At 50.3% G+C, this 25,328-nt stretch overlaps 1 protein-coding gene across 2 annotated transcripts in view; it reads left to right on the top strand.

The window, feature by feature from the left end:
* Positions 1-25,328, top strand: part of LOC309571855 (sodium- and chloride-dependent GABA transporter 2) — a gene marked incomplete at both ends in the record, with an annotated part of 30,370 nt that overhangs the window by 2,246 nt on the left and 2,796 nt on the right. For both annotated transcript variants that reach the window (XM_082279727.1, XM_082279726.1), the window contains 9 exons: positions 3,674-3,808; positions 4,800-4,940; positions 5,506-5,590; positions 7,743-7,875; positions 11,816-11,950; positions 20,483-20,586; positions 23,285-23,409; positions 23,963-24,075; positions 24,222-24,359. In XM_082279727.1, the coding sequence (XP_082135853.1) occupies positions 3,674-3,808; positions 4,800-4,940; positions 5,506-5,590; positions 7,743-7,875; positions 11,816-11,950; positions 20,483-20,586; positions 23,285-23,409; positions 23,963-24,075; positions 24,222-24,359 (1,109 nt within the window). The remainder of the gene's footprint in view (positions 1-3,673; positions 3,809-4,799; positions 4,941-5,505; positions 5,591-7,742; positions 7,876-11,815; positions 11,951-20,482; positions 20,587-23,284; positions 23,410-23,962; positions 24,076-24,221; positions 24,360-25,328) is intronic.

The raw sequence follows: 25,328 nt of genomic DNA, 5'->3' as shown, positions 1-25,328 counted from the left end.
CAGGGCCCCAGTGTCTCTGCAGCCTCTGTGAGGAGGAAAGTTCCAGGGGAACTCCCAGGAGCTCTTGAACACAGGTCCTGCTCCTGTGTGTGCCCATGGAGGGCTGTCCCCTGGGCGCTGGAGGCAGGTGGCAGGGACAGGGCAGACTGAAGGGGTTTCTACTGCCTCGGTGTATAAGTACAGCACCCCTCTTGTCCCCCATGGTACTCCCTTGGCATCTGCCAGAGCTGCAAGGTGCAGGAGAGGGGACCCCTGCCTCTGATCCCCACGGCAGGGCTGTGAGGGTGCGGATGGGTGTGCAGATAGGGAGGCAGGGTGCTGCTGCTGTGCTCCAGCCCTGCTCAGGCTGCGCTCCGCCATCCCCGAGGCTACGCTGTGCTGCGGCGTGGCGGCAGAGGTGGGCTCGCTGTGCAGGTGGAGGGTTGCTGGGGGCTTCTGCAGTTTGTGGCTGCCTTTTAAAGGACAAAACTTTAAAAAATGAAAACGCAAGGTTTTTCTCAACTTCGGTTCAGTGAGATGTAGAGAGAGGGAGCTGCTCTCCCTGTCTGGTGATTAGTTGCTAATTGGGCCCTCCGGAAGGGCAGGGGAGAGGGGAAGCGGCGCTTGGCTGGGAGCTGGCGGGGAGTGAGCACTGAGGGCTCAGGGCCGAAATCCCCTGGCTTGAGCTTGGGGTAGTCTCATGGGCCTCACTAAACTGCTTTCATCCCAGTGGCATAAGAGAGGATTAAACACTGTTTAGCTACTTTCATGCTGTGCGTTGTTCAGTGCTTGTTTCTTTTTGCCAGGTGGTCGGGCAGTTTCTTTCCCTGTTGAAAAAGAAGAATTTTCCGCATTTTCTTTTTATGTGGGAAATTCTTCTTGGCTGCTTGTTGAGCTGTGTCTGCTCCCACTGCTGCAACTTTCCTTGGGTACTATTCCATCGATGGGAGCAGGACCTGGAATCCTGTCCAGGCACCCCTTGGTGCCAGGTGAGAGCTCAGGGAGAGCTCTGGGGAGAGGGGAGCTGCTGTGTGAGCAGCAGAGGCAAGACACACAGGGATTTCTCAGCCTTTTTTCCCTGGAAAAATGGGCCTGAAGCAAAGTCCTGTGAAGTAGTAGAGGCTGTGAGGAGTTTGAAGTCCCAGGCAGATTTTTCGTCTCTGGCCTTCCACGAGGCTAGAGCAAGGATGGGGCATGAGACTCTTGTGCAGCCAGGAAAGCGGTTTCTGTAAGATTTGTCCTGGGGCAGAGCACTGTGATGAGGTGGTGCAGGACACAAGGCTCCCTCCTGCCTCACGGAACCCAGCCTACCCCAGGCAGTACTGTATCAAAACGCAGGAAACGCCTCCAGTTGAATTTTAAAAGTTGCCAGAGATTTTGTCTTGCACTCCTTTAGGAATGCTGGTCTAGGCACTTGCTTCTCCTATTCTTCTACAAAGGTGCAGGGCCTTTATTTAATTTCCAACCCCAGGTTGATCATGGCCAGCCTACAACCATCAGCTCTTGTGCCACAGGTAGTTCTGGTACAAGAGTAGAGTCTGAGGTAGTTCTGCCCTGCTGGATGACTCTTCCTCTCCCTGCTGAACTGTGTGGGGGCAGTGGTGATAACTTCTCTCAGCTTTTGCTTTGCTTGCCTAAATATGAGCCTCTTCAAGAAAGTGGTATCTGCAAAATCTGAGTTACACAAAGAGCCAGTCTTCTTTCTTTAGGGATATTTCAGCATAGCAAAAGCAGAGTAGTCCCTTACATATTTAATGCTCAGTGCCTGATACCAAAGCCCTACACAGTAGAGAAAAACAACAAAGAGAAGCAAAAATCTGTTCTTTTTGCTCTTGTTTGCGCTTGCTTTCACCTGCAGTGGCAGGGTCAGGCCCTCGCTGGGCAGACTGGCCCCGCTGATTGGGAAATACCAGGGAAGCCTGTCTGGTGGTGTGGCTGCCAGCACTGCACCCCCTTCCCAGCACCCCAAATCTGCCAGTCCCAAGGGCCCCCACTGCTGAAAGTGAGATGGAGAGGGCACTGGGGCTGGTTATGGAGTCATTTCACCCTGTGTCCCCTAACCTGGGATATGAGGGCATTGCAGAGACAGGTCTCTGCAAATTTTTCCTTCTCTCCACCATGATTCTGTGTTATTTCACAGCCCACGTGTCAGGACCCTCCTGAAACTCGAGATAATTGGAGGTTAGGGGACAGGTCAGACTGCAGGCTGCAAATAGAGGAAAACTGGGCTGGAGAGCCTGACCTGCCTCAGAGACCTGTCCCGGAGTTTAGTTAAATACAAACTTTCATATGGCAACAATCTTTCTTGGGAACAGGCTTGACTTTCATGATGATATGATTTTGTGCAAGGTGGGAGTTGAGGGGATGGTGTTGAGACAACGCCATGTCCCCTGCCATCTGCCTTCACCAGCTTCTGCTCACCGGTAGAGGGTCAGCATGCGGGCAGATGTGCGTTGTTCCCGCAGGGCTGCCAGGTGTCACAGAATCACTGAGATTAGAAAGGGCTTCTAAGATCACGGAGTCAAACCATTAAGCCAGCACCCCTTTCAGCTCCTGTATGTCCACAGGGAGCTGCCAAGGTGCCTCCCACCCTTGTCTATTTTCCTTTTCCTTTTTTTTCTTGCAAGAAGAGGGGGCTGTTGGCTTTGTACCCAGCTGAGATGAGCACAGGGTGGAAATCCTGGCCAGCCCCCAAAGTCCCCCTTCCCTTTCCCTGCCCCTGCATGCCGGCTAAGCTTCTTAATGAAATCTCCTGCATTTTGAGTTCTCGTGCACCAGGATTGTTATTTCCCATACACACCCCCCGAGCTGAGCCCAAAGCCAGTTTGCATCACACAGGCAGGGAGAAGGCCTGTGCAGGGAAACCACCACTAGTGCCTGCCTGGGTTGCCACCCCTGACCCTGCACGCCATCTGAGCCCACCACAGCCAAGATGCTGCTCTCTGCTTGGGTCTACCTCTTTCCTGACCTGTGTCCCTGCCTTTCAGCAGGGCTTGAGCAGCTCCAGTGGCACATGACGGGTCAGTGGCATATGATGTGCATGGACAATCTTGCAGGGCTGTCTCCTGTGCTCTGTAGGGTAAAGGCCATTACTGTACTCAGCATTAACCTGGGGTAATCAAAAGCTTGAAGCATTTTCTCTCTCCCTGCCTGTGTCATGGCAGGGCTGGAACAGGAGGGCAGCCCTGGCTGCTGCTGTGAGGTACATAGTTTCCTGCACTACTTGCTCTTCCTTTGCATGTCTGCTGCTTTTTGGCAAGCAGATGATTGAGCAAACCCACAGACTGGGCAAAAGTGTCAGTCTCCATGTGCTCCTCAGAGCCTTGGTATTGTCATCCATGGGTTTGTCAGCTTACTCAGTCACAATAATCAATGTGAAAGGAGCCACCAACCTCATTAAAAGTTGTAATGTCTTTACAGCAGTGTTCCTCTGTATTTCCATACAGCTATTGACAATTTCCTTCTCCAATCTTTGTATATATTGAATTATTCATGTAATCACATCACTCCAGAAGATAAAATGTGGGGGAATTTTTTTTCCTGACATCCTGTCTGTGATCTTCCAACCTCCACAGCCCCCATCCCTCCCTGGCTGTCCCACCCAGGAGGAACCTGCCTGGTGACTGGCTGGAGACAGTCTGACCTCAGTCACCTCATGGGGCTTATTCTTCTGTCTGCCACTTGAATCTGCCAGGTGCCTTCTTCATCCCCTACCTCATCTTCCTCTTCACCTGTGGGATCCCGGTGTTCTTCCTGGAGACTGCACTGGGGCAGTACACCAGCCAGGGAGGGGTGACGGCCTGGCGCAGGATCTGCCCCCTCTTTGAAGGTGAGTGGGGGGAGCTGGGAGGGTGTGGTGAGGTGGGGAGACCCCGGGGCCCCGGGAGGAGGAGCAGAGATGTGTTTCCCCACAGCCTGGGTTGTTATGCACCTCCACACATACCCTGCCCACCTGCCTGGGAACCACTGGCTGCTCCCTTTCCAAAAGCATGCTGGAAAAATTGGTCACCTTTTTCACCAAACAGTTCTCATTGTTACATTGCATCCCAGTTTCCTTCTTCAGGGCCACAGCTCTGGCCAGGAGCTTTGTGCCCGATCAAGGTTGTCCTCTAAGAGGTAAATGGGGAAAGTGCTTCTGGTGGTTATGAGGAACTTAAAACATGCTGCTGGTTTTTTTAAGTCAATACTCTGTCATCTTTGTGAGTTTGCAGGTGGCTTAAATGCTTACCGGGGACAGGTGTCAGCTCTCTTAATGAATTGTTAGTCAGATCCTCTGTTTCTAGCACTGTTTCATCACAGTTATCCAGCCTCAAGCCGCTTTCCATGATTTCTCTGAAAGTCACAGTTGCCTCCTCCTCACGTGCCAAAACCTTTAGATGTTTCTCTAACACCTCCCAGAGCAGGTGTGCAGTGTTAATACAAGAACTTCCCAAATAAAAATGAAATGGGAAAGTGAAAAATATAAAAAAAATATATTTTTTAGAAGAGATGTGACTCAGCAGGTGCAGTGCCATGGGATGTTTCTGCCCTTTGGGTGGTTTTCCAGCCATAATCTGCCCATCCCCTGCCCAGGGTCCCTCCCATTGCCACCCTTTGACCAGGGAAGGCTGTGGCGGGGCAGCAGGAAAAGGGGTGCCTGGGGCCCCTGACTGGGTGCCCACTGATGTGGCACGGTGGCCGCTGGGGAGGGGATGGTGGCTCTGGTGGCCGCCCCACTGACACTCATCCGGCAGCGCACTCCAGCTGCAGAGCAGCAGCTCCCAAAGGGAATCCTGCTCCTGGCATGTGGGTCACCTGCCTTCGGGGCTCGCTTTCTGCAGGAATTGGCTACGCCTCACAGGTCATCGTCATACTGCTGAATTTCTACTACATCATTGTCCTGGCCTGGGCCTTGTTTTATCTCTTCAGTTCATTCACCATCAACCTCCCCTGGGGCAGCTGTGACCACGAGTGGAACACAGGTGAGTGTGGAGCCCTCTCCCTGTCCTCCAGCAGATCCCAGCTGAAGGAAGCCTGCTGCTGTCCAGGGCCGAGCTTCAGGAGAGTGTCTTGCTCCTGTGTGGGTGGGACACATGGGGTTTGGGGTGCTGGGTCACTGCAGTGCTGTTGGCACTTTTGTGGGAGGGGCTTGGTTGATCTGGGTCTTTGCTAGAGAGCACCAGTGCTGGACAGTGGTGACCTCCCTGGTGACTCCTGCTCTGGGCTCCAGCTACCCATGGGCACCTTCCTTTTTGGCATCTTTCAATTATCCTGTTCTGTGTGTTAGCCACAGACCCAGTGCTGATCAGGACTGTGCCCACTGGAAGGAAAAATTAACTGCTGTCATCTTAAGTGTCCTAGATTTCTTGCCAGCCTTTCCATGGAAGGGACTTTGTTTTGTGCGTCCTTGGGACTGTGTGAAATTTGTCCTGGAGTCAATGTCAGTGAGTCTCAACACTGTGGATGGACAGGGAGGGATTTTTCAGATCCTCTGGTACTCCGGGCACTGTTGCTTACACTCCTCCTCTCCCTGGGCCTTTCCTGCAGAGAACTGCCTGGAGCTCCAGAAGGCGAACTCCACGTTCAACGTGACCAGCGAAAACGCCACGTCCCCGGTCATCGAGTTCTGGGAGTAAGTAAAGGACAGGCCTGGACGCTCCTTCCCTCACAGACATGATTTCCCTGGGCAAGGGACAAACCCTGCAGCAGCGCATCCTATTAACCCGCCCTTGCCAGAAGAGGACACAGGGCGGGAGGCTGGGCAGGTCAGAGTGATGGCTCTCAAGGGCAGCCCTGTCAGCCAAGGTTAACATCACTGGGCCCATGGTGTTGCTCTGGAGCTGTGCTGGCATGCCTCAGAGCCACCTGATTTTGTCCTTCTCTGAAGCTGTGTTCCTGTCCCTCTGGACCTTTTGGCCTCACTTTTGGTCTCACTGACCTCTTTCCTTTGAATCCATGCTGCTGTGTGACACCAGCATGTTCCCAGGAGGCTCTGGCATGGTGGGTGGACACTTTTGTAGGTGAGCTAGTCTCATCTCAAAAAGAGAAAAATAAGTGGTGTTTTCACTACAGGGCGACTAATATGCAAGTTGTGCTGAGGAGAGAAACTCACCAAAATCAAAACAAGTGCTAGGGTCAGACAACTTCACACTGAAATTTGGTCCCTCGTGTTCATTGTTTTCTCCCCTTGTGTTAGTTACCCTGAGGTACAGAGAAGCTTTATTTCTGGCATGAGGGCATAGGTCTGTTGGCTTAGGATCTCTGATGATCCTTGGCGGCCCAGTTGAGCACTGAGCCCTGGCTGAGTGACTGTGCAGGGATCCCCTCTGCTGCCACCACGCATTTCTCTTGTGCGTTTGGATGGATGGAGGGCTCTGCCCCCGCTGCCCCTGGCGGTGGATGGAGTGCACACGCGGCACCCCCAGGGCTTCCTCAGCTCAGCACAGGGACACTGCTTTTAAACTTCAAAGTTTTTCAATTTTCTTTATCTCCTGTGTGCTCTCCGAGCCTGTGTTCTCCCTCTGCCTGCTGCTCACAAGTGATTAGATGGTGGCCTGCCTTAGACTGCTTTTCCTGAGGCTGAACACTGGAAAAGTTGTTGTTTCCATCACTGCTGTGACCGTCCCTGTGTTACTGGGGAATAACGGGCATGGGACTGGAAATTTCCACTGTCCATTGCTTCTAATGCAGCATCTGTTCCTGTGCTCCCTGGGCAGGGAGGTAGGAGGCCAGCATTTCTTTGAGGAGCTCTGACCTGCCAGTGAGCTGATGGCATGCTCCAGAGGTCTCTCCTGGCTGCAGTACAGCACCCAGCTAGTTCCAGTCCATGGGCACCATTTCCACAGGTTAGAGTCCACGTCCCTAGAAGCAGGAAAAGAGCAACGTGACGAAGTGCATCTGAGAGAGCAGTGTGATTTTTTCCAAGCCTTCTCTCACCCCCTCAATCTGCTGCAAGGCTGTGGGGCAGGGAGGGCAGCAGTGTGTCTTAGACTAGGGTTCCCCAGCAGCACCTTTATTTTGGGATAATTGCTGTCTTTTGCAGCAGCGTGGACATTGCTGCTGGGCTCCAGTGTTGTGCAAGTCCCTCTCTGCCTGTCCCAGGCTTGGCTTTTTGGGACTGCACCCTGGGGTTTCACGCTCGGGTCCAACTGTGTGGTGTAGGAGATGGAGGAGGATGAGTCCTTCCTTTTGTAAGTGACAAGGAAGATTTTACATACACATGGCATGGAAAGGCTGCTATTATCTGACCTCATTTGTACCAAGGTCTACATAGCCCAGGATTTTATCTCCACACTGGCTGTAAGAGGATGCTCTAGGTGGCCTCTTCTGACTGTGCAGTGGGGATTATGGTGGTCGTGGTTGGGTCTTAATCACAGAATGTGATGCCCTGTGCTGCTCCGTGTCCTGAGGTGAATTATGTGGCTGCCACAAAAGAGAGAAGTGTGCTATGGAGAAGGGGTTGGACAGCATTGCTTCTTGGGTGATCCTGATGCATTCTGCATGGTAGGTGCAGTGTATCCCTGACTTTGAGGATTGGAGCACGTCAGAAATGTAGGTGAACTTTGCGTGTCCATGCATGACCTGCCAGGCTGGCAGTATTTTTCAGAGGAGAGCACTGCTTAATTCCTTTGGGGCTTTCAGCTCAGACCTGGCCCTGGTGAGTAAGACAGCTTTTCTCCCCAAAGCCATCAGGCACTGAGGAGGTGAGAACCAGCGTGGTGTTGGGAATGTTAGTGGCCAGCATCAGTGACCCTTGCATGTTCCTTTGCTTCCTCCCAACACAGGAGGCGAGTGCTGAAGATTTCTGACGGCATCCAGCACCTGGGTGGTCTCCGCTGGGAGCTGGCTCTGTGTCTCTTGCTGGCTTGGATCATCTGTTACTTCTGCATCTGGAAAGGGGTCAAGTCCACGGGCAAGGTGAGCCCTTGGTTCAGGTCAAGCTTCTTTCCTTGGTCACAGCTGGAGCACTGGTTCTACTCACCTTTTGTAGGTTCAGAGAGGTCCTTGAGGTCCCCAGGAACCCCTGTCTGCATAAGCTGGCAGGAGCCTGAAGGGCTCAGTGTGCAGCAGGAGTGTGAGCCAGGCTCTGTGCTTTTGGGTAGGAAAGGATGGGAGCACTGAGGCATCTCAGAGCATTAACTTCCAAGGTATATCCCCATCCAGCCCCTCTCCATCCACAGGCCCAGGAGACCCTGCATTCTTCCTCTGTACAGGGTGGCTGCTTGTTCCCCTCCTTCCCACCACAGGGTAGGCAAGCAGCATGTTTTTGCCTCTGCTGGCAAGTGCAGCTGGAAAACCTTCAAATTAATTAGATATAAACAAAGGTAACCGTGATGGCCTCAAAGCCCTCTCTGCCCCAGCACCATGGGAGTTGTCTTTTTATTCTTTTTGTTTGTCCCAACTCTTCCTACAGTTGCTCACGTTCTCCAGCAATAAAGGTCTCCTTTTTCCTTCCCCATACTAGTCACTACAGAGTTTTTTTAGTCACTACTGTTTTTGGGAAGGATTGGTGTGACTGTCCAGCTCCATTCCATGCTCCGTCTGTTCAGTGTGCCACTCTCATTTGCACTGACCCCATTACTTAGTTTCTGCTACCGCCTCCTGACCCCATTCCTAGCCAGCTTTGTCTGGAGCCAGCAAGAACAGATGGAAATGAAAAGGTTTAGTGTGTTTCCTAAATGGTGTCTTCTCTGCATCTCTTGAACAAGCCATCATGTGTGATGGGGTGTAAATTTTAACTGCACCCATTTCCATCAAGTTGATGGCATGGATGTTAGCAGTTTCTCTTGCTTCCAGAATGGTCTGGGATTATGAAACATGACAGGGAAACCAAGCAGCTTGCAGGGATAATATTTTCTGGTTTCCATGGAGTAAAATTAGAAGAAAAGAGCAACTGCTTGCTGTGGCAGCCTGGTAAAAGAAAGCAGAGGCAGTCTAATAACACCTAATATGATACTAAGATACAGCAAACGTAGTGTGGGAAGTCCTGAGAAAAAATTCCATCTATTTTAGATAAAAGTTCTAGGTCAAATGCAAATGATTTTTAGCAAAAAGTACTAGTGATGGTGAGATCTTGAAAACAGAAACCTTCTTTCAGTGAAGCAACAGTGTCCATAGGTTTATCTACCCTCTACATATTTCATAACCTGACTAAAATGATGGCTGTGGGAATATACCTCACTGGGAAAGAGATATTCCTTAATTCTGAGGATTTGCCTGTGGAGGATCAAACACCCTGAGCTGAAATCACCCTACTCGGATCAGCAGTGGTTCTCATCCTCCAGCACAGGGACAGCCCGACCCCCAGGAGTGCTCTCACAGGCAGGAGGTTGTCACAGATGGAACCACTTTGCCGAGGCATGTGGATCAGATTCAAATAAAACTCTGCATGTTGTTGACCAGCATGTGACAGAACAATCACACTGATCCTGGCAAGGTTCCTAGTGATGTAGTTAGTGCTAACAATGCCCAAAAAATAAAAAGATTGGGCCTGAGCCAAGCACTGAGTAATATCTCATTAGATCCAGATGTTCCTGTTGTTAGATAGAAGTTTGGCAATCTTAATCCAGCAAAATCTTCTCCAAATTCAGGCCTCTGGTCTTGGTGGAGGTGTGAGTGACTGTGGAGTGAAAAGCTTAACACACTAATTCACATGGGCTGTAAAGCACATAGGATGTTACCAAAAGGTGAATCCAAATCATATGCCAGACAACTACCAGTTTGTATCCTGAGCTCATCAAAGCTGATGTTATTTAGAGATCAAGCCAAGTATGTGCAGCCTGGCATCCTGGAAGAATGTGCACTAAGGCTCAAAGACAATGAGTAGTTTTTATGATTTTTGTTTTTAATCTGGCTTTCGTGGCTGAGGAAGCTTAGACTTGCATCCCATTATTTCCTGAAGGAAGACTTTGGTTGTGTGGTAAATACAGTGATGATGGTTAAACTTGCAGGGCCTGCAGATTTGATTTACTGTCACTGTACAGCTCTAAATCAGAGGCTCCTTGAAAATTTGAGACTACGGGGAATGATGGCATTTGCTTGTGCTGAAGGATTCTGTCCTTGGTTTCTACAGTGTTCAGGATGCAGATTTAGAGGGACAGGGGTGAATCTGTTCACACAGACATCTCAGGCAATCCAGAGCCTCAGCAAGGAGGCATTTTTCACTGATCTGTGTCAGTGTTATCCAAGACTGCTGAGATATGTAGAGCAGGGCACATGAAATGCACAGAAAACCTGGAGCTGCAGATAGAGATGATAGTCTAGGTATTGGGTTTTTTCAAGGATGGGATATCTCTCAAATCCTGTCCTACAATACAAAACTGAATCACTGGAGAGTGTGTGTCCTGACTTAGGGGAGGACTCGCATTGCAGCGTCAGGTGCTTTGGACATTGCTTTATTCAGATGGAGTCTATCAGAGTGGGTCCAGAAAACAAAATCTCTTTTTGAATCACTACTCAGATCATGAAGATTATCCAGGGGCAGGGCAGAGGTGGTCGTACTGTCCAGGGAAATCATGTGCTTGTTCCCCTTAGGACATCCCCTAAGGCAGAAACTGCCGAAGATGTGCCACAGCCTGTGACTCCTGCTAAGGGATGGTGGGCTTTAGGTGGATTTTAAAGCAGCTTATTCTGGGTGGATGGGCAGGTGTGAGAAATGGATCACTTCACATCCTTACATTTTGCATTTCCTCCAGAGATGAGCTCTCCAGTGCACAACTGCCAGAGCCGAGAAAAGAGCTGTAGGGTAGCGTTCAGGTGCAGCATGCTGATGCAAGTCCTCGCTCAGCACGTCCACACAGGAAAAACCAGAAGAAGCAACATTTCTTTTTTGGCCTAGCATGATAGTGAACAACCTCTTCTCAGATGGTCAATAATTCTTTAAGGTGGGGAAGCAATGCAAAAGGATTAATGACATTACTTGAATTGTTGAGGAGGTTGCATGAGTTCTCAATACGAGTTTGTGTGGGAAACAGACTGCAATATGGTGTCATTGTGGCATGCTACAGCAGTTAGCCTGAACAGTCCTGAAAGTACCCTGGTAATCCCCAAAGTGATTGTCACATTTACCACAGGTGAAGTCCCTGAAAGGATTAGCTGATACTGGTTTCCAGCTTTCCCCCAAGGGATGTAGCTCCCTTGCTAGAGAAAGGGATTTTAACCCTACCCTGAGTACATCTGCAATGCTGATGGGGCTAGTGGCATAAAAAGCAAGAGGATGCATGTTCAATGTCCTGTTTGGGTCTGCATGCTTGGTGGCAATTCTGAGACACGCAGCCCTGCTCTGTCCAAAATGCCCGTGGTGGGTAATTGAGCTGGGGTCACTCAGAGGCAGCAGCTCCGAGTTGCTGCAGTGGGGAGGGCTGGGCACAACCCCTTTGCCAGTTCCAGCTCTGAGCTGGGGACCCCAGCACTGTCCCCGGTGGTCCTTCAGTGGCTATCACGTTTCAGGGCGTATCTCTCACCTGCACACCCCTTCACCCTCGCCACTAAATGCTATGGAGAAGAGACTGTGTGTGTGTGACTCAGGCTCTGTTTGGAGTAGGGATGTGAAGATGGATACTGGGCGCAGCTCCTTCTCTGATTCATGTGGATATTACACCACTGGCTTTAGCAGACCCCCTCTGACTCCAACCTGCTGACAGCCTGGCTCAGGGTCTGGATCACTCCTCGGATTAAAAAGGTTTTCTATGGCTCCAGACATGCAATGGCATAAGTTTCCTGAGTGCATTTTAAAATGCATTTCTTTCTATGGCAGGAGACAGCAAGGTGCTCAGCAAAGCAGCCTGACTGGGTCAGTGCTGTGCTACCGGCCGGCACTGTGTGCTCTCTCACACCTGTCCCTTCCTCCTCCTCCCAGGTGGTGTACTTCACTGCCACGTTCCCATATGTAATGCTGATTGTTCTGCTGATCAGGGGAGTCTCCTTACCCGGGGCATCCCAGGGAATCCTCTTTTACCTTTATCCAGACATCAGTCGCCTTGGGGACCCTCAGGTAAGGTGGAGCGGGGGGAATGAACGGCTAAGCTGTGCTTGCATGGATTCCTCTGGCAGCCCTCACTCTCTCCTTTTTGTTTTCCTACTCTCTTCCTTCCAACTTCTACCTTCTGACCCCTCTTTTCCCCCTCTGTGGCCATAAGGCAGAGCTGTGATACTGGTGTGTTTTCTGATAGTCCCTGCTCTCTTGCCCGCCAGTGCTGTTCCCATATTTTCCTGAGTTGACTCTGAATTGCTCAGGGGTATGGGCAGTGGGATGTAACCTTCTATCACAGGTGGTGCCAGCTGTCCCTCCCCTTTCCTGAGGAGGCTCCTGTGCTGTGGAGCCAGACTGTGCATGGGTGCACTTTGCACCGTGCCGGCAGCTTGTGGGGATGAGCCCTGCTTCTGGCATGTTTGCTCCATCTTCCTTGGGAAGCATGCCAGGTGCATGGATGGTGGGAGCCATGGCATGCTGCTGCAGCAGCCCCTGGGGCCTGGCTACCTTCCTCTCCTTCCCATCTCTGGTGAGAAATTCCTGCCTGTTTGACAGGAAGGTCAGCGCCCGACTGCTGCTTTAATCTCTTTGGGACAAGTTCTTCCATGTTAAATCCTGGCTCCAGCTGAGCTGCTGTACCAGCCTTTGTGTGAAGGTGTTTCCAAAGGAGATTAAAGGGTGCCTGCCTGGAAAATAGGCCAGCAAAACCCTTGGTAACTCCGTTAACTCTTTCTGGTCTAGCACCAGTGCTGCCTCAGTTATTAATTTTGCGAATGGGAACATAAGTGCTGGTGGATGTATGGCAGGAGCGTGGGGTAGGACAGCTGCTCCCTTGGCATGGAGGTGCAGAAGAGTGTGGAAGGGTGTGAGGACAGGTCTGTACTGTGTTAGTGTCTCCATTTGTGCTGATCAGGTGCAAGAGGCTTCTGAAATGAAATATTTTTGAATGGTGCTCCTTCCCTTCTGAAAAGTCCCATTGTCACCGTGGCTGTGTTGCCCAGGGGACTGAACTAAGCCACTTCAGGTGTGCTGTGGTTGGTTCTAGCTGTGTCTGCATTAGGTCTGTCCTGGCAAACTCTTTCAATTGCAGCCTGTGCTTCAGAAGCACAGCTTCCTTCCAGCCTGGAAAATGCTGGCTGAAAGGCAGAGCAACCTTACAGAATAAGAAGATGGCTCTGAACCAGGGCAGGAAAACTGCTGAACCAAGGGAAAAAAACTTGCTTCTCCCTCCCCAACTCCATCATTCCCCAATGAATGCTTCACTTCTGAGGGAGAAAAGCAGGATTTGGCAGCAACAGTTGCCTTCCTGTAGCACGTTTTAACCATCCCACTGAACCGTGCTGCAGGGCTTGGAGCTTCTCCTGTGACTTCCCCTCGGAGAGGGAAGGATTAGTGCCCCAAGCCCCACGTGTGTGGCTGTGCCCCTCTGTCTCTGTGCAGGTACTGTGGTGTGAGTCCTGCCAGCCCACGGGGACCAAGTCGATTATAATTGATTTGTGCTCAAAGGACAGTGAGCTGTAATTGTTTACCAGCAATCCTGTACTGCCCAGAAAAATGGGAGATTTTTTAGTGCTTGGGAAGGGATTCTGGAAATTAAAAAAAAATTTAAAATAACCTCTCCAATCTGAGCCTTATGAGAAGGCATCTCAAAGGGAGGTTTAAAAAAAGAGCAAACAATATGTAAGGGGACAAAATCAAAGCTCCTCTAAAGCATATGAAAAACTAGGTGAAAAGAGGGGATGAATTATTTATCAGATTCTACCAGGGGAGCAGCAACAGCTGAGATGTGATTAAGTGTCAGAATATCAGCCTGGTGTGTGGAAATCGCTTTTCACCTGCCAAGTGACCTTGGACAGAACTGGGAAATCCTGTCTATGAGAGCTCAGTCGAGCTGATTGATGATGGTCTCTTCTGGCTGTGAAGTCTACAGTGCCCTAAATCTTCCTGCACCTTCATTTCCTCAATCTGTGAAATGCCTATAATTAAAATGGTAAATGAATTGCATTTGATATGTAGATCAGACCATACAGAGAACTGCCAAACCAAGGTGTTGAATAATGAAGACCAATTATGCTCTAATACAAGCAGATAACAGCAAAACCACCAAAGAGATCATCTATGTTGAACTGTGTGTCCCCAAACAAAAAAAAAAGTCCAAAAAATGAGGCAATAGCTCATTTTTTTAATATGTAGACTATTTAATATTATGACGTTAGCATGTCAGCCATAATTAGGCCCGAAGTCTTTTCCCACTCCTTGACTGCATTGCTGTGCTCCAGAATCATTCTGTGTATTTCACAGCGTGGACCAACAAAGGGTTTTGGGGTCATCCTCCATTTCTACTTTTGATCACTCCACCCTTTGCATTTATCAGTTTTATCAATTGTTTTATTCAGTAGGAAATGCTGGAAATTTATGAATGTCATTAAGCAGAGGGATGGATAGTGGAATCCACTAGTGAGAAGATGAAATGAGAGGAATTCAGAGTAGAAATAAGATTTAAGTGTGTAAAACTTGTCATTAAAAGAACTTTTCTCAGGTGCTGTCAGCTCTCTGTTGATTGAAGCTTTCATATCACTGCCAGTCACTGTTTAGACAGACAGATATAAAGAGAAAACTGATGGGCTTGATGCAGAAAGTGATGGCTTGTGTGTTTGGGTTTGCTTTAAAGAGAAGAAATGTAATGGTCTCCTTTCACTGTGGTATCAAGTCTCTTAGCTAAATTTCATTAGCTTTAATGAGCAAGAATGGAGAGAGAGTTGTGCTTAGAGGCTGCTGAGTTTATCTGTCTCTAGAAAACCAGCAAATGTTTCTCAAAGCCTCCCACTCTTACTTTCCTCCTGAAATTTCCAGAAAACCCCTACCTTGCTGTATTTGCTTGTACTTCATTCAGTCTTTATATAAAGAAAGAAGCTTCTGTGACAAGCTGCTTTCCATCCCAGGTGTGCTGAAGGCCCCTGAAGTTGGGGGCTGTATCCCAGTCCGGGGGGCAGGGAGGCACCGGAGGTGCCAATGGCCAGCCAAGTTGTGCATTACTTTCTGAATATCCTTCTCTATGTCCCTCTCATTTTCTTTCACCCATTTCCCTGATGGTTGTGTTTTGGAGCAGGGTTTTCCCCTGCAGATTTCCCACATGGATCTTGCTTCCCAACAGATAGGATAGGAAGGGAAGGCAAGAGAAGATGCCCCCAGTTTGTTGGGGGGGGTCTGTCCATTCTGCCTGTGGCTGCAGAGGGAGAATGCTGAGGTCATGGTTTGGACCAGGGCAGCTCGTACAGTCAATGCTGAGCTGAGGATAAGCCCCTCCAGCCACCACGGGGAGGATGTGAGAGGTGTGTGCATCTTCAAGGGCTGGGACCTGCTGGGTTAACCATGGGCCCCTGAAGCCACGCTGGGAAGGGGTCAGAGCCCCAAATTCAGCCCCTTCCTGCTGCTGCTCTATGGCCAGCGAACGCCGCCGCTTCCCTGTGCGAGGTGAGGGCGACCACAGGCCTGCTAAATATTATTTGTTCCCCTCATTTATTGCTTTCCCGGCAGGCCTTTGCCTTGACCCGGTGTGCCGGGTTTGTGCTGTTGCCGGCACCCCGCTTTCCCCTTCTGCAGGCGTTGTGTTTGTTTGGTGCGGAGGCTGTCCCGCTGTGCCCGTGGGGGACACGTGCGCCGGCAGGGCTGTCCCTGGCAGGGCTGTCCCTGGCAGGGCTGTCCCTGGCAGGGCTGTCCCTGGCAGCTGTGCTTGTCCCCACCGCGCACCCCATGCCGTGGCAGAGGGGCCGCGGGCCCGGGCACTGCTCCTGCTCCGCCCGGGGGACAGAGGCCAGGTACCGGGCTGCAGGCAGCGAGAGCTTGATGCTCCCACAGCGTGCCAGAGGGGCTCGGGGCTGGAATTGTCTCCTCCGCCTTGCCGGAGCGATGCATCCCTGTGGGGTGAGCCGCAGCTGTATTTACCTTAGACGGCTTCCTCCGCCTCCTTGTCCCATGCCTGTTCCCAGCCCTGCTGCCGTGGGGCCCCGCCGTGCAGCCCTGCTGAGCCTGATCTCAGCGCTGACATAGCAGGAAGGAATAAAGCTGTCCGTCTGTCTGTCTGCCCGCAAGCAGCAGGGCGGGGAGGACCATAAAGCCCGGCTTCCCAGGCAGCAAGGAGCGCCCCTCGGAGCACCACTCGCCCCTTTGCACCTCCCCGGGGCAGGCAGCTGCGTTCCTTGGGACGAACCAGGGACCTGTTTGTTTCCTTGTGTTTAAAGTAACCCCAGTGGTGGGAGGGCCCTCCTGGGTGCAAAATGTCCCTACAGGTCCCCAGGTGTCCTGAGGTGTGGGGGTGACATGAGGTCAGTGTTCTCAGGCAGGGCGTTGTAGGGGCCTTGAGTGCTGGCACAGGGAGGTTAACTGGGAACAAAGCCCCTGTTCCTCACTCCCGAGGAGTATTTTCCAGGCAGATGGGGCTCAGCATTGGGAACGTGATGCTTGGCTGGGTGTTGGCTGGGCAGGAGGAACAGGAACACTTTCCAGAAATGTCAGTGACCCATTCTCTATCTTTTCTCTGCTGGGATAAATGGGGATGGGGGAAGCATTGCCCTGGGCTGTGCAGCAGGGCCTCAGCTCTGTGCTGGTGCAGCAGTGTGGGACGTGGGCTGCATCTTTGGGCTGGGACCTATGGGCCAGTCTTGAGTGAAGGGGAATGTCAATCATCTGGAAATCGTGTCCTGGGAGTCTTGCAGTGAAACCATAGGAGTCACCATCTTCCATTCTAAGGCAGGGATGTGTTTGTGTGGTGCAGTGGGTGGCTGGTGGGTAGTGCCAGCGCCACAGGCTGACTCGTGAGCCGTGATGTCGTGAGCAAAAGAAATGCTGCTTGAACTGTAGCTCAGGATTTGGCTGGTTTTTGCTCTCTGCTATGCATTGCAGCAAGCGTGACCCTCCACGCAGCATGTCCTCACTCCGTGCTGTGTCATCTCTGCTTGCTGATGGGGGCAGTTCAGTGCTTCTCAGCATGCCACCTATATCTGATGTGTGGCATCCCCCAGGGTTCAATAACATTTTGGTCAAAAGTGGTCTTTCTGTTATTTGTATGTGCTTTGAGAACTTCCTAAGGAAGGATCTGTTTTGGTACTGGGAGCTATTAAATTCCAGTACATGTAATAAAATGAATATTGCTGAAAAAATTAAGGGATGAAGGAATGGCCATAACCATCTTGGATAACTGCAGCTCAGGTGTAAAGGTTTTGGCTAAAAGCAGAGAGTAGGAGGCTATTGCAAACTGGAGCAAACAACACGTTCAAAGAAATTGAATTATGAATTAAATAAACTGGATGGCTTAGAAAAATGCAGACAACAATTAAATCAAAATACCTGTGCTGCCAATATGCCAGCAAAATCTGAACAGTATAAACTTTACCAGTCTCTTTGGGAGCAGTGGCCAGAGAGCAGCAGGATGCTTTTATCTGCAGTGGAAAGAGAGCCCTGCCTGACCCTGTGAGGCCCTTTAGTCAGAGTGATCTGGGAACAGCTGAAAAAACCATTTCTCTGAGTGACTACAGGGAGAGAAACGAGCACAGGCAGCAGGTTGGGGAGGAAAGGTTTGAGTGGCTGTTTGCTGAAGTGAGTGGTCCATGTAGCCCCCATGAGCTCTGTGGGTCTCGAAGGGCAGTGGTGTTGCTGGTGAGAGGCTGGAGGAGGCTGGACCCCTTCCAATCCCAGTGACCCCACAGTCCTGGGATTTGCTGCTGCTGCTTGACTCCATCACCAGTGGGTCAGGAGCACACATGGCATCAGTCCTGTGGCAGTCCTTTGACCCCCAAGCAATTTGGGAATTGCAAGGAGACTGGGAAGGTTGTAGATGTCTCTTGTCTTTGGCCCAAGAGCTGTGGTAACCTTTAAATGTGTGAAATACTGTGCATGCAGCCTGAGCTGGTGTTCACAGTCATGCTAAGTAGGATCATAAGCTCTGCGAGCCAAGCTTCGCTTTATTTACAATTTCAGCCCCAGGCTGCCTTGCTTCAAACAGGAGCATATGCTAAGATAGGTCCTGTATTCCCTGAAGATAGCTCTTTGGGGCTGGGCTCCCACACAGCCAGGTGTGCACCCCACAGGTGTTAGATTGGGCAGAGCAGGCAGTGAAGTGAGGAGCCCACAGACCCCATGCTGGTCTCTGCTACAGTCAGGGTTATCACTGGATTTTAGAAATGAGCCACGTCATAAGCCACAGAGCTAATGAAGTTTGGCCTCTTGATATTTGGCTTCCAGCATGGCTGGTAAAGCACCAGTTCTTTTCCTGCCTGAGGGGTATTTCTCCTTTGCTTGTGTGATTTATGTGGTATATGACACTGGTTGACTCTTCTTCCCTGTAGCTTTCTGCTCAGTGGGGACCCTGAGTTTCTGTCTTTTTCCCATTCCCTGTCGTGCAGTTCATAGGTAGTTGATATCCTTGAGGTTTCTGACAACTGTTAAATCTGGTTGAAAAGCATCAAGTAAGTCTAATGTTATGACAAGCATGGGGTAGGCTGTTTAATGGCAAAAGTCTTGTTATCTTGACAAATTAAACTACAAGAGCTACAAACCCCATGAGAGGGTGTGTTTTGAGCTCAAATTTGATAGAAAACAAGCTCTAGCAATGAACAGCAAAATAAAAAGCAAACCTAACAAAGCATTTGATCCCAGTCTTTGCAAAGATGTTTAAATATTGATGCAAAGGTGTCTGCTGGTCCAGCTCACCTCAGTGCCTTGCTGTGCCTAAAATGTAGCTACAGAATGAAAGCTGTGCCCTTACTGCCCACACAAGCACACTGATGCTTTAGGAATCAATTTAAAAAAGAGCTTTGATCTTTTTTTTAATATTTTTGAACTGAAAAAAATTAATAACTTACGCTCTAAACCCATCTTCCCATTCATCTCCAAAAAGAGTAAAATACACTGAGGTCAATTACTTTTTGACTTCCCAGTGCCTTGAATTAGTCGTTCCAGTCCCACCTCATCACCTGTCCCTTCCCATTCTACAAATCAGAGATTTGATCTCACTCTCTGCTTGATCAGAAACCTAGAGTCCAGGGTTTCCATGGACTTAAGTGAAGGCTGTGGGGTTGAATGTTAGACAAGTGGCTTGCAGAACAGTCGGGGAGAGCAGTTTCACCAAACCTAACCCTAGCAGCACTTTGCCTTCTCTCCCTGCTGGGGTTGGCAGCAGTGGGCGGGGAGAGGATTTATTCTGTGCATCTGTGCCTTGAGCCAAATCCAGAACTTCTTCTGGAAAAATGGCAGCTAATGGGATTGTAACATGCCTTCATAAGGCCCATCAGCCCTGGAAAGAGAAGAGGTAAATATAAAACAAAACCTCTCACCGCATGATTAAACTTTGGCCAGTACAAAAGAGGAAAGGCAGAACCATGCATTGGTGAGGTTGGCCTGAGCAACAGGGGTGGTTGGGCAGGTGCTGTCCAGCTGACCATTGCCTCAGGACATGAGGTCTTGGCTGACAGATACAGGTGTGATTTGAAGTCATCAAAACCACTGTGGTGCTTTCCATTGGCTCCTGTTCTTCTCAGAGGGGTTCTGGGGCAAGGCTGGCGTTTGTCCGAGGGCTTACTGGCACTGCTACTCTGGGAGAGGGGAGTGTAGTCAAACGGAGACTTTCCTCATACAGTTGTCCCAGTAATACTCTTCTTCTGCTTTTCTTTTGTCTCGAGAATGTGGCTACCCTTCAGCACTGGCTGAATGACTGTCTTATCTCTGTTCTATAAAATCCCTAGTAAAAAAGATCTTCGAGAACAGAGGTTTATTTAATAATCTTTGTCATTGCTTCATTCCTCACCATTGATTCCTGCTTTCACTACTGTCTGCAGAAGGCAGTGACAGTGACTGAATTGGTGTCTGCACACAGCTAGGCTTTCAGATGAAATTTGGCATTGACAACTGTCAGCCTTAGAGCTCTGGGATGTGTTATTGACAGTGAGAGCAGAGTGCCTCATGGGAATAACAGTGTTCTTGTATGTTCTTTTAGGAGCTGTCTTTTGCAATCATCTCTGTTTATTTCTAGTACTCCTACCCAGTTGAATTTCTTTTAAGTTTTGGAGCCTTTATGTGAGGTCTTGGAGGGAAGGGCCACCACCACAAGCTGTATGTACTCACGCTGGCCAGTGGGAGACTAGGCTTGTTCAAATCAAGTACCCTTCCTCTGGTGGCAGAGGGCTCCTTCAGCCCTCATGGAAAGTGTTCGTCTGGTCTCCTGCTGCTGGAAGGCTCTGGAGTGTCACAGGGTGCTGCAGATTTGTCAAAGAAAGAAAGGTGGTGATGAAGAGCTACATGTGGTTTGGGTGGATGAGGCGCCTGACGTATCCCTTCCCTTTGGCACTCCTAGCCCCACTGGGTGCCTTGCTGAGCACTGCAATTCCTGGCACTGTACAAGCTGCCTCTAGAAAAGGCTTGTTTCAATGCGGAGTACTGCTGGCCTTCTGACCCCTGGCCTTTCTGGTGCTTACAGCAGCCTCCGGCTCTGCCTCTTCCCATCTGTGCAGTGTCTGTGCTGGCCTTGTCTTCTCACCTCTGTTTGCATCTCCCTTGCAGGTCTGGATGGATGCAGGCACTCAAATCTTCTTTTCGTATGCAATTTGTCTGGGATGCCTGACGGCTCTGGGCAGCTATAACAAATACCATAACGACTGCTACAGGTAACTGCTGCCTCGAGCCTTCCCCTCCCTTAACACCAGTGATCTGCCGGAGGCTGCTGGCCTGTGGAAGTGTCATGATTTCTGTTTGTACTCAAGGCATAGGAAAACTCCAGGTGTTTTCTCCCCAGATCCAGTTCTCTGTGCTTTATACCCAAGGGAATTTCTGTCTGTCCCCTCTTCCACACTTGGCAAAGTTAGATCCTCTTCACTAGTTTTGTGACCCCAGCCCACACTACAGCCTCCCCTATTACATGGGTGCATGAGTAGCCACAGGGGAAGCAGAACTGTGAAGTCTAATGGCTCACAGCTGGAGTCCTTTCACCCTGTGATTTATCCTTCTGTGGTTCATTTGGAGGCAGTGACTGGCACAGCTGTCACTGGTTCCTGTGTGCTATCTATGGTTACATATGAGCCTGCAGATGTGACTTCTGTTTATTGCATGCTGGACTGCAGGAGCAGAAACGGACCAGGTTGCCCGATGGAATCAGGCTGCTGAGTTGCAGTGGTCAAGTGAAAATTAACTAATTTTGCTGTAGGTGTATCCATCCCCACAGTTAAAAGGCTGTGTGAGAGGAAGAGGCCACCTGTCTTTCCACACTTTCTCTACTGATTGGGTTGCTCCTGGCATTGACTTCTCCTCCCATCTTTTAAGTTCAAAATTGTGGTTGTTGCCATCAAAGGTTCAGGCACACCACTGGCTACGTGATCCTTGCTTGGCATCTTTCGTCATTTTAGGAGTTCATTCCTGCTGCGAGGCTGCCTCTCCAACAGCAGCTGGGCTGGGATTCTTGTTTCTTTTCATGTCCCTTCTCCCACATTCAGTTTTGAGAGAAAAAGCTGTAGGAAAAGAAGAGGTAATGGGTCTGTCTCTGGCCTTCAACATGTCCTTGGACATTAGCCCTTTGCATCCCCAGTCTAATATATAACATGGAGAGGATGACAGGGGCTGCTCAGCAGCAGGGTTGTAAAGAGCTTCTGTAACTGCAGCTGGGAGTTGCTGTAGAAAGGGGAGAGATGTCTGTTTGCACACTGTGCTGTGCTTTTACCCTTTGTGCTGTTCAGTATTTCTAGGAATGCCGTTCTTAGTTTTGGTGTCAAACCTTTGACTAGCCTGTTCCCAGGCGTGGACCCAGTTTTGATGAGTCAGTCCTGTGCTCTACAAGCTTAGTTTGGATAAGAAGCCAGAACCAGGCTTTAACAGGGGAGATGGACATCAGCATGGTGTCCCACTTTGTTATACCAGGGCAGGTGTAACCTTTGGTGACCTGGAGAAGGATGTGGGCAGTAGGAACCATTGTACATATGGCAGTGATCCTAGATGGCATCAAACAGCATTGACCATTTCTTGTTTCCTGTCACTGCAAGGGAATTCTTCAGGCTCCCTTTCAGGTGTAAATCTGCAGAGATCTCTCCGATCTGGCCATCCCCTCATTTTAACTCTCTACCATGACACCCCTTCCCACCTTCCAGATAAGGGGAGAGCACCTTCCAGCCCATGCCTTTCCAAGGAGGGTCTGACCTGTCATTGATGCATCCAGGGGAAAGAGGGAGAAACAGCAGGAAGGATGAGGAACTATTTGAAACGTGAGAATTTGTGTCAAATTACTGAGAATATAATTTGAGTGGAGAGCAAGCAGTTTATAGCCACTGGAGAAATGAGGTTCTGGCTTGGGCTTCCCATTGGGTAGCTGGGATTGGTGGAGTGTGGCCTTCCTTTCCAATTGGGAGATTCATTGGGCCTTAGAAAACAAATGCAAAGGCAGAGCAACAGTGCTGGGTGCTGTGCAGTCTTTGACAATGCAACGAGCTGTGCTTTGAAAGGAATAATCTGAATTTGTATGACACGAGGGGCTTTTCATGAATTGTACTTTTTCTCTAGAAAAGGTTGCAGACCAAGAATAGACCTAGTTAACATGCAAGGAGGAGCACAGAGCCCCAAAAATGCTATATAAATAAAGACTGATACAGAAAAATCACATGGGATTTGCAGATTAGCATTTAATAAAGTCAGAGCAGGCCATGAAATGCCAGAAGGGGTGCATTCAGTTTGGTTCAGAATATCTCAGAATGATGCTGCAAATGTTATTGTTATCCCCAGGGTTGCAGTCGCAAGAGGACTAGGGAGACTGGAGCGTGAAAAGGAATTGGATAGATAAGAGATGTTCAGTTTAAAGTGTTGACGGATGAGAATGAGATGAAACAGAGACAAAAGGGAATAGATCAGAGAAAATAAATTGGATGGCTGTGATTATCTTTTTCTCATAATGCAACACCAGGAGATACCTACTAGTGCTGAGAACCCAGAAGATTGTCACTGGTCCAAGAAATCTATTAAGGAAAAAAAACCATGTTCCCTTCTCAGACAAAAATAAACTGTTACATGCTGCTACAGGGGGGACCAGGGGAGAGAGAGGGGAAAAAAAAGAGAAAAAAAACCCTGGCATTTAGATGTGTAGGAAGACTATCTCACAAGCAAGGAGCTTAGGCGAGAAATGGATTTTTATGCTGTCCTTGGACAAGGCTTCCCGTGGGGGAGTCCTGCCGTGTTGTCCAGCCTGGGGCATCTCTCTGCCGCTCCTGGTGCTGAGTCAAGCTACAGGTGTGCTGGGAGAGACACAGTGGCTGGGGCAGAAGAGTCCTGGGGGGCTGCCATGGGATGTGGGTCATACGTGGCTGATTCTTTGCCCCCTTCTCCCAGGGACTGTGTGGCCCTGTGCTTCCTCAACAGCGGCACCAGCTTTGTGGCTGGCTTTGCCATCTTCTCCATCCTGGGCTTCATGGCACAGGAGCAGGGTGTGCCCATCGCCGAGGTGGCCGAGTCAGGTGAGTGGAGACCCTGGTGGGATGGGGCTGTGGGGGTGCTGCCACTTGAGCCCCCAGCGACAGGGGGATGCCTGCAGCTGCAGTTTCCCGTCCTTTGCTCTCCACCTCCAAAAAGCAGGGAGAAATGAGTGCAAATGAGTGCACACTTGGGAAATACTGAGATGTAGTGGCAGTGGTTTGAGGCTAATAAAAGCTGCCTCTAAGGGTGAGGGTTGGGGTTAGGCAGCTGGTGTCTCTTGTGGGGAGGGTGCTGAGGTGACTGCATGGCATACGCCCAGGCTTGTGCCATGGTCCCTGGGCTCAGAGGCTTCCCCTGGCTCCCAGTTCTTGCAACAGTGAAGAAGACAGAGGTTGCTGTGTCCACTTCCCTCCCTTCCTGCTTCTCCTTCACTGCTCCAGGAGCCTGAGTTTCATGCACAGCACGGGTATTACTGGAGTGAGAGGCTGCATGGCCACAGGCTGTGCCTTGGCTGCGTGGCTGCCTCAGGCACGTCTCAACCAGCTGTGCTGTGCTGCTGCCCATTGCCTGCTCTGAAAGCCCTTCTCCCTGCAGGGCCTGGCCTGGCATTCATCGCCTACCCTCGGGCTGTGGTCATGCTGCCCTTCTCCCCACTCTGGGCATGCTTCTTCTTCCTGATGGTTGTTTTGCTGGGACTGGACAGTCAGGTAAAGCCGCAGGAGCAGAGCGATTCCCTACGAGACAAAAGCCACTGTCTCTTCAGGACAGGCTTCAGCTTGGCTGAGGGGGAGCCAGTGGGGCTGGGAAGCTAGTCAGGATGGGCTGACAGAGGTGGGATCTCTGCTTTTTGCAGTTTGTCTGCGTGGAGAGTCTTGTGACGGCTCTTGTGGACATGTACCCCACCATCTTCCGCAAGAAGAACCGCCGGGAGACCCTCATCCTGCTGGTCTCCATCCTCTCATATCTGGTTGGGTTGGTGATGCTCACAGAGGTATTTTGGGCTCAGACCACCTGCATGGTGGTTGACAGGACAGAGTGGGACCTGGTGGGTGGTGGGGTCACCACTGGGGCTGCTGAGTCCCATCCTGCTGCCCTGTGCCCTGTGCCTGCAGGAGGCTGCGCTGCCCTCCTCATGCCATTTGCGTTCTCCCTTCCAGCACTTACCCCTTGTGCCAGTAACAGTCCTGATACTTCTCCTGCCAAGACTGATAGCTGGAGCTCTGGACAGCCTATGTTTTGGTTATAAATTTATCTTTACACAAACCAAACCTTTACAGCTGTAGCCTGTTGCATGGGAAGGGGAGTGTGTTTGTCCTTCTCTTTCTTCCTGACTGGAGCTACAGGAGCACTTGGTACAAAGAAGCTTGTCAAGCCTGAGTGCACCCCATATCTATTATACTGATATCCTCTGTATTATCCTTGTGATTAATTGCCTGGGAGCTTAACTGTTCTTGTTCAAAACTTTCAACTCTGCCTAGCAATATGTGTGTGTGGATTGATGCTGCCAGAATGCTCTTGACACTTTCTGTTTTCATTTGGGCATAACTTTTGAAAAAGCTGTCTCTGATGTTGTACATGCAACATAGTGCCTGGACTTACCCACAGGCCTGTTTTGTAGGTAGCCCTGCAGACTTGGGCAGTGAAACAGCCAGGCTGCATGTAGTTATTTCCTTCTGCAAATTGGGACTTTAAAGTAAATCAGATGGATTGCGTGTCTTAAGGGGGTTTCCATCTTCACTTCCAGCTACAAGAGCTGCCTAGGTTTTCTCTTCTCCTGAAACATCCCCACAATCTCTGGCAGTCAGCTGCCCTCCGCTGTGCTGCCCCGCTTTGAAATGAAGGGTTGCAGAGACTCCTGAGAGCAGCAGGGTGGCTGCATGTCTCTGTCAGGCCTTGGGCAAAAGGGATGTGCCCTGTCCCAGAGAGGGAGATGCCTCCAGCTCTGGGGAAGATACTGAGT

Source organism: Coloeus monedula (genome assembly GCF_965178545.1).
Source record: "Coloeus monedula genome assembly, chromosome: 4".
Lineage (NCBI taxonomy): Eukaryota > Metazoa > Chordata > Aves > Passeriformes > Corvidae > Coloeus > Coloeus monedula.
This window is presented reverse-complemented; position numbering and strand designations above follow the sequence as displayed.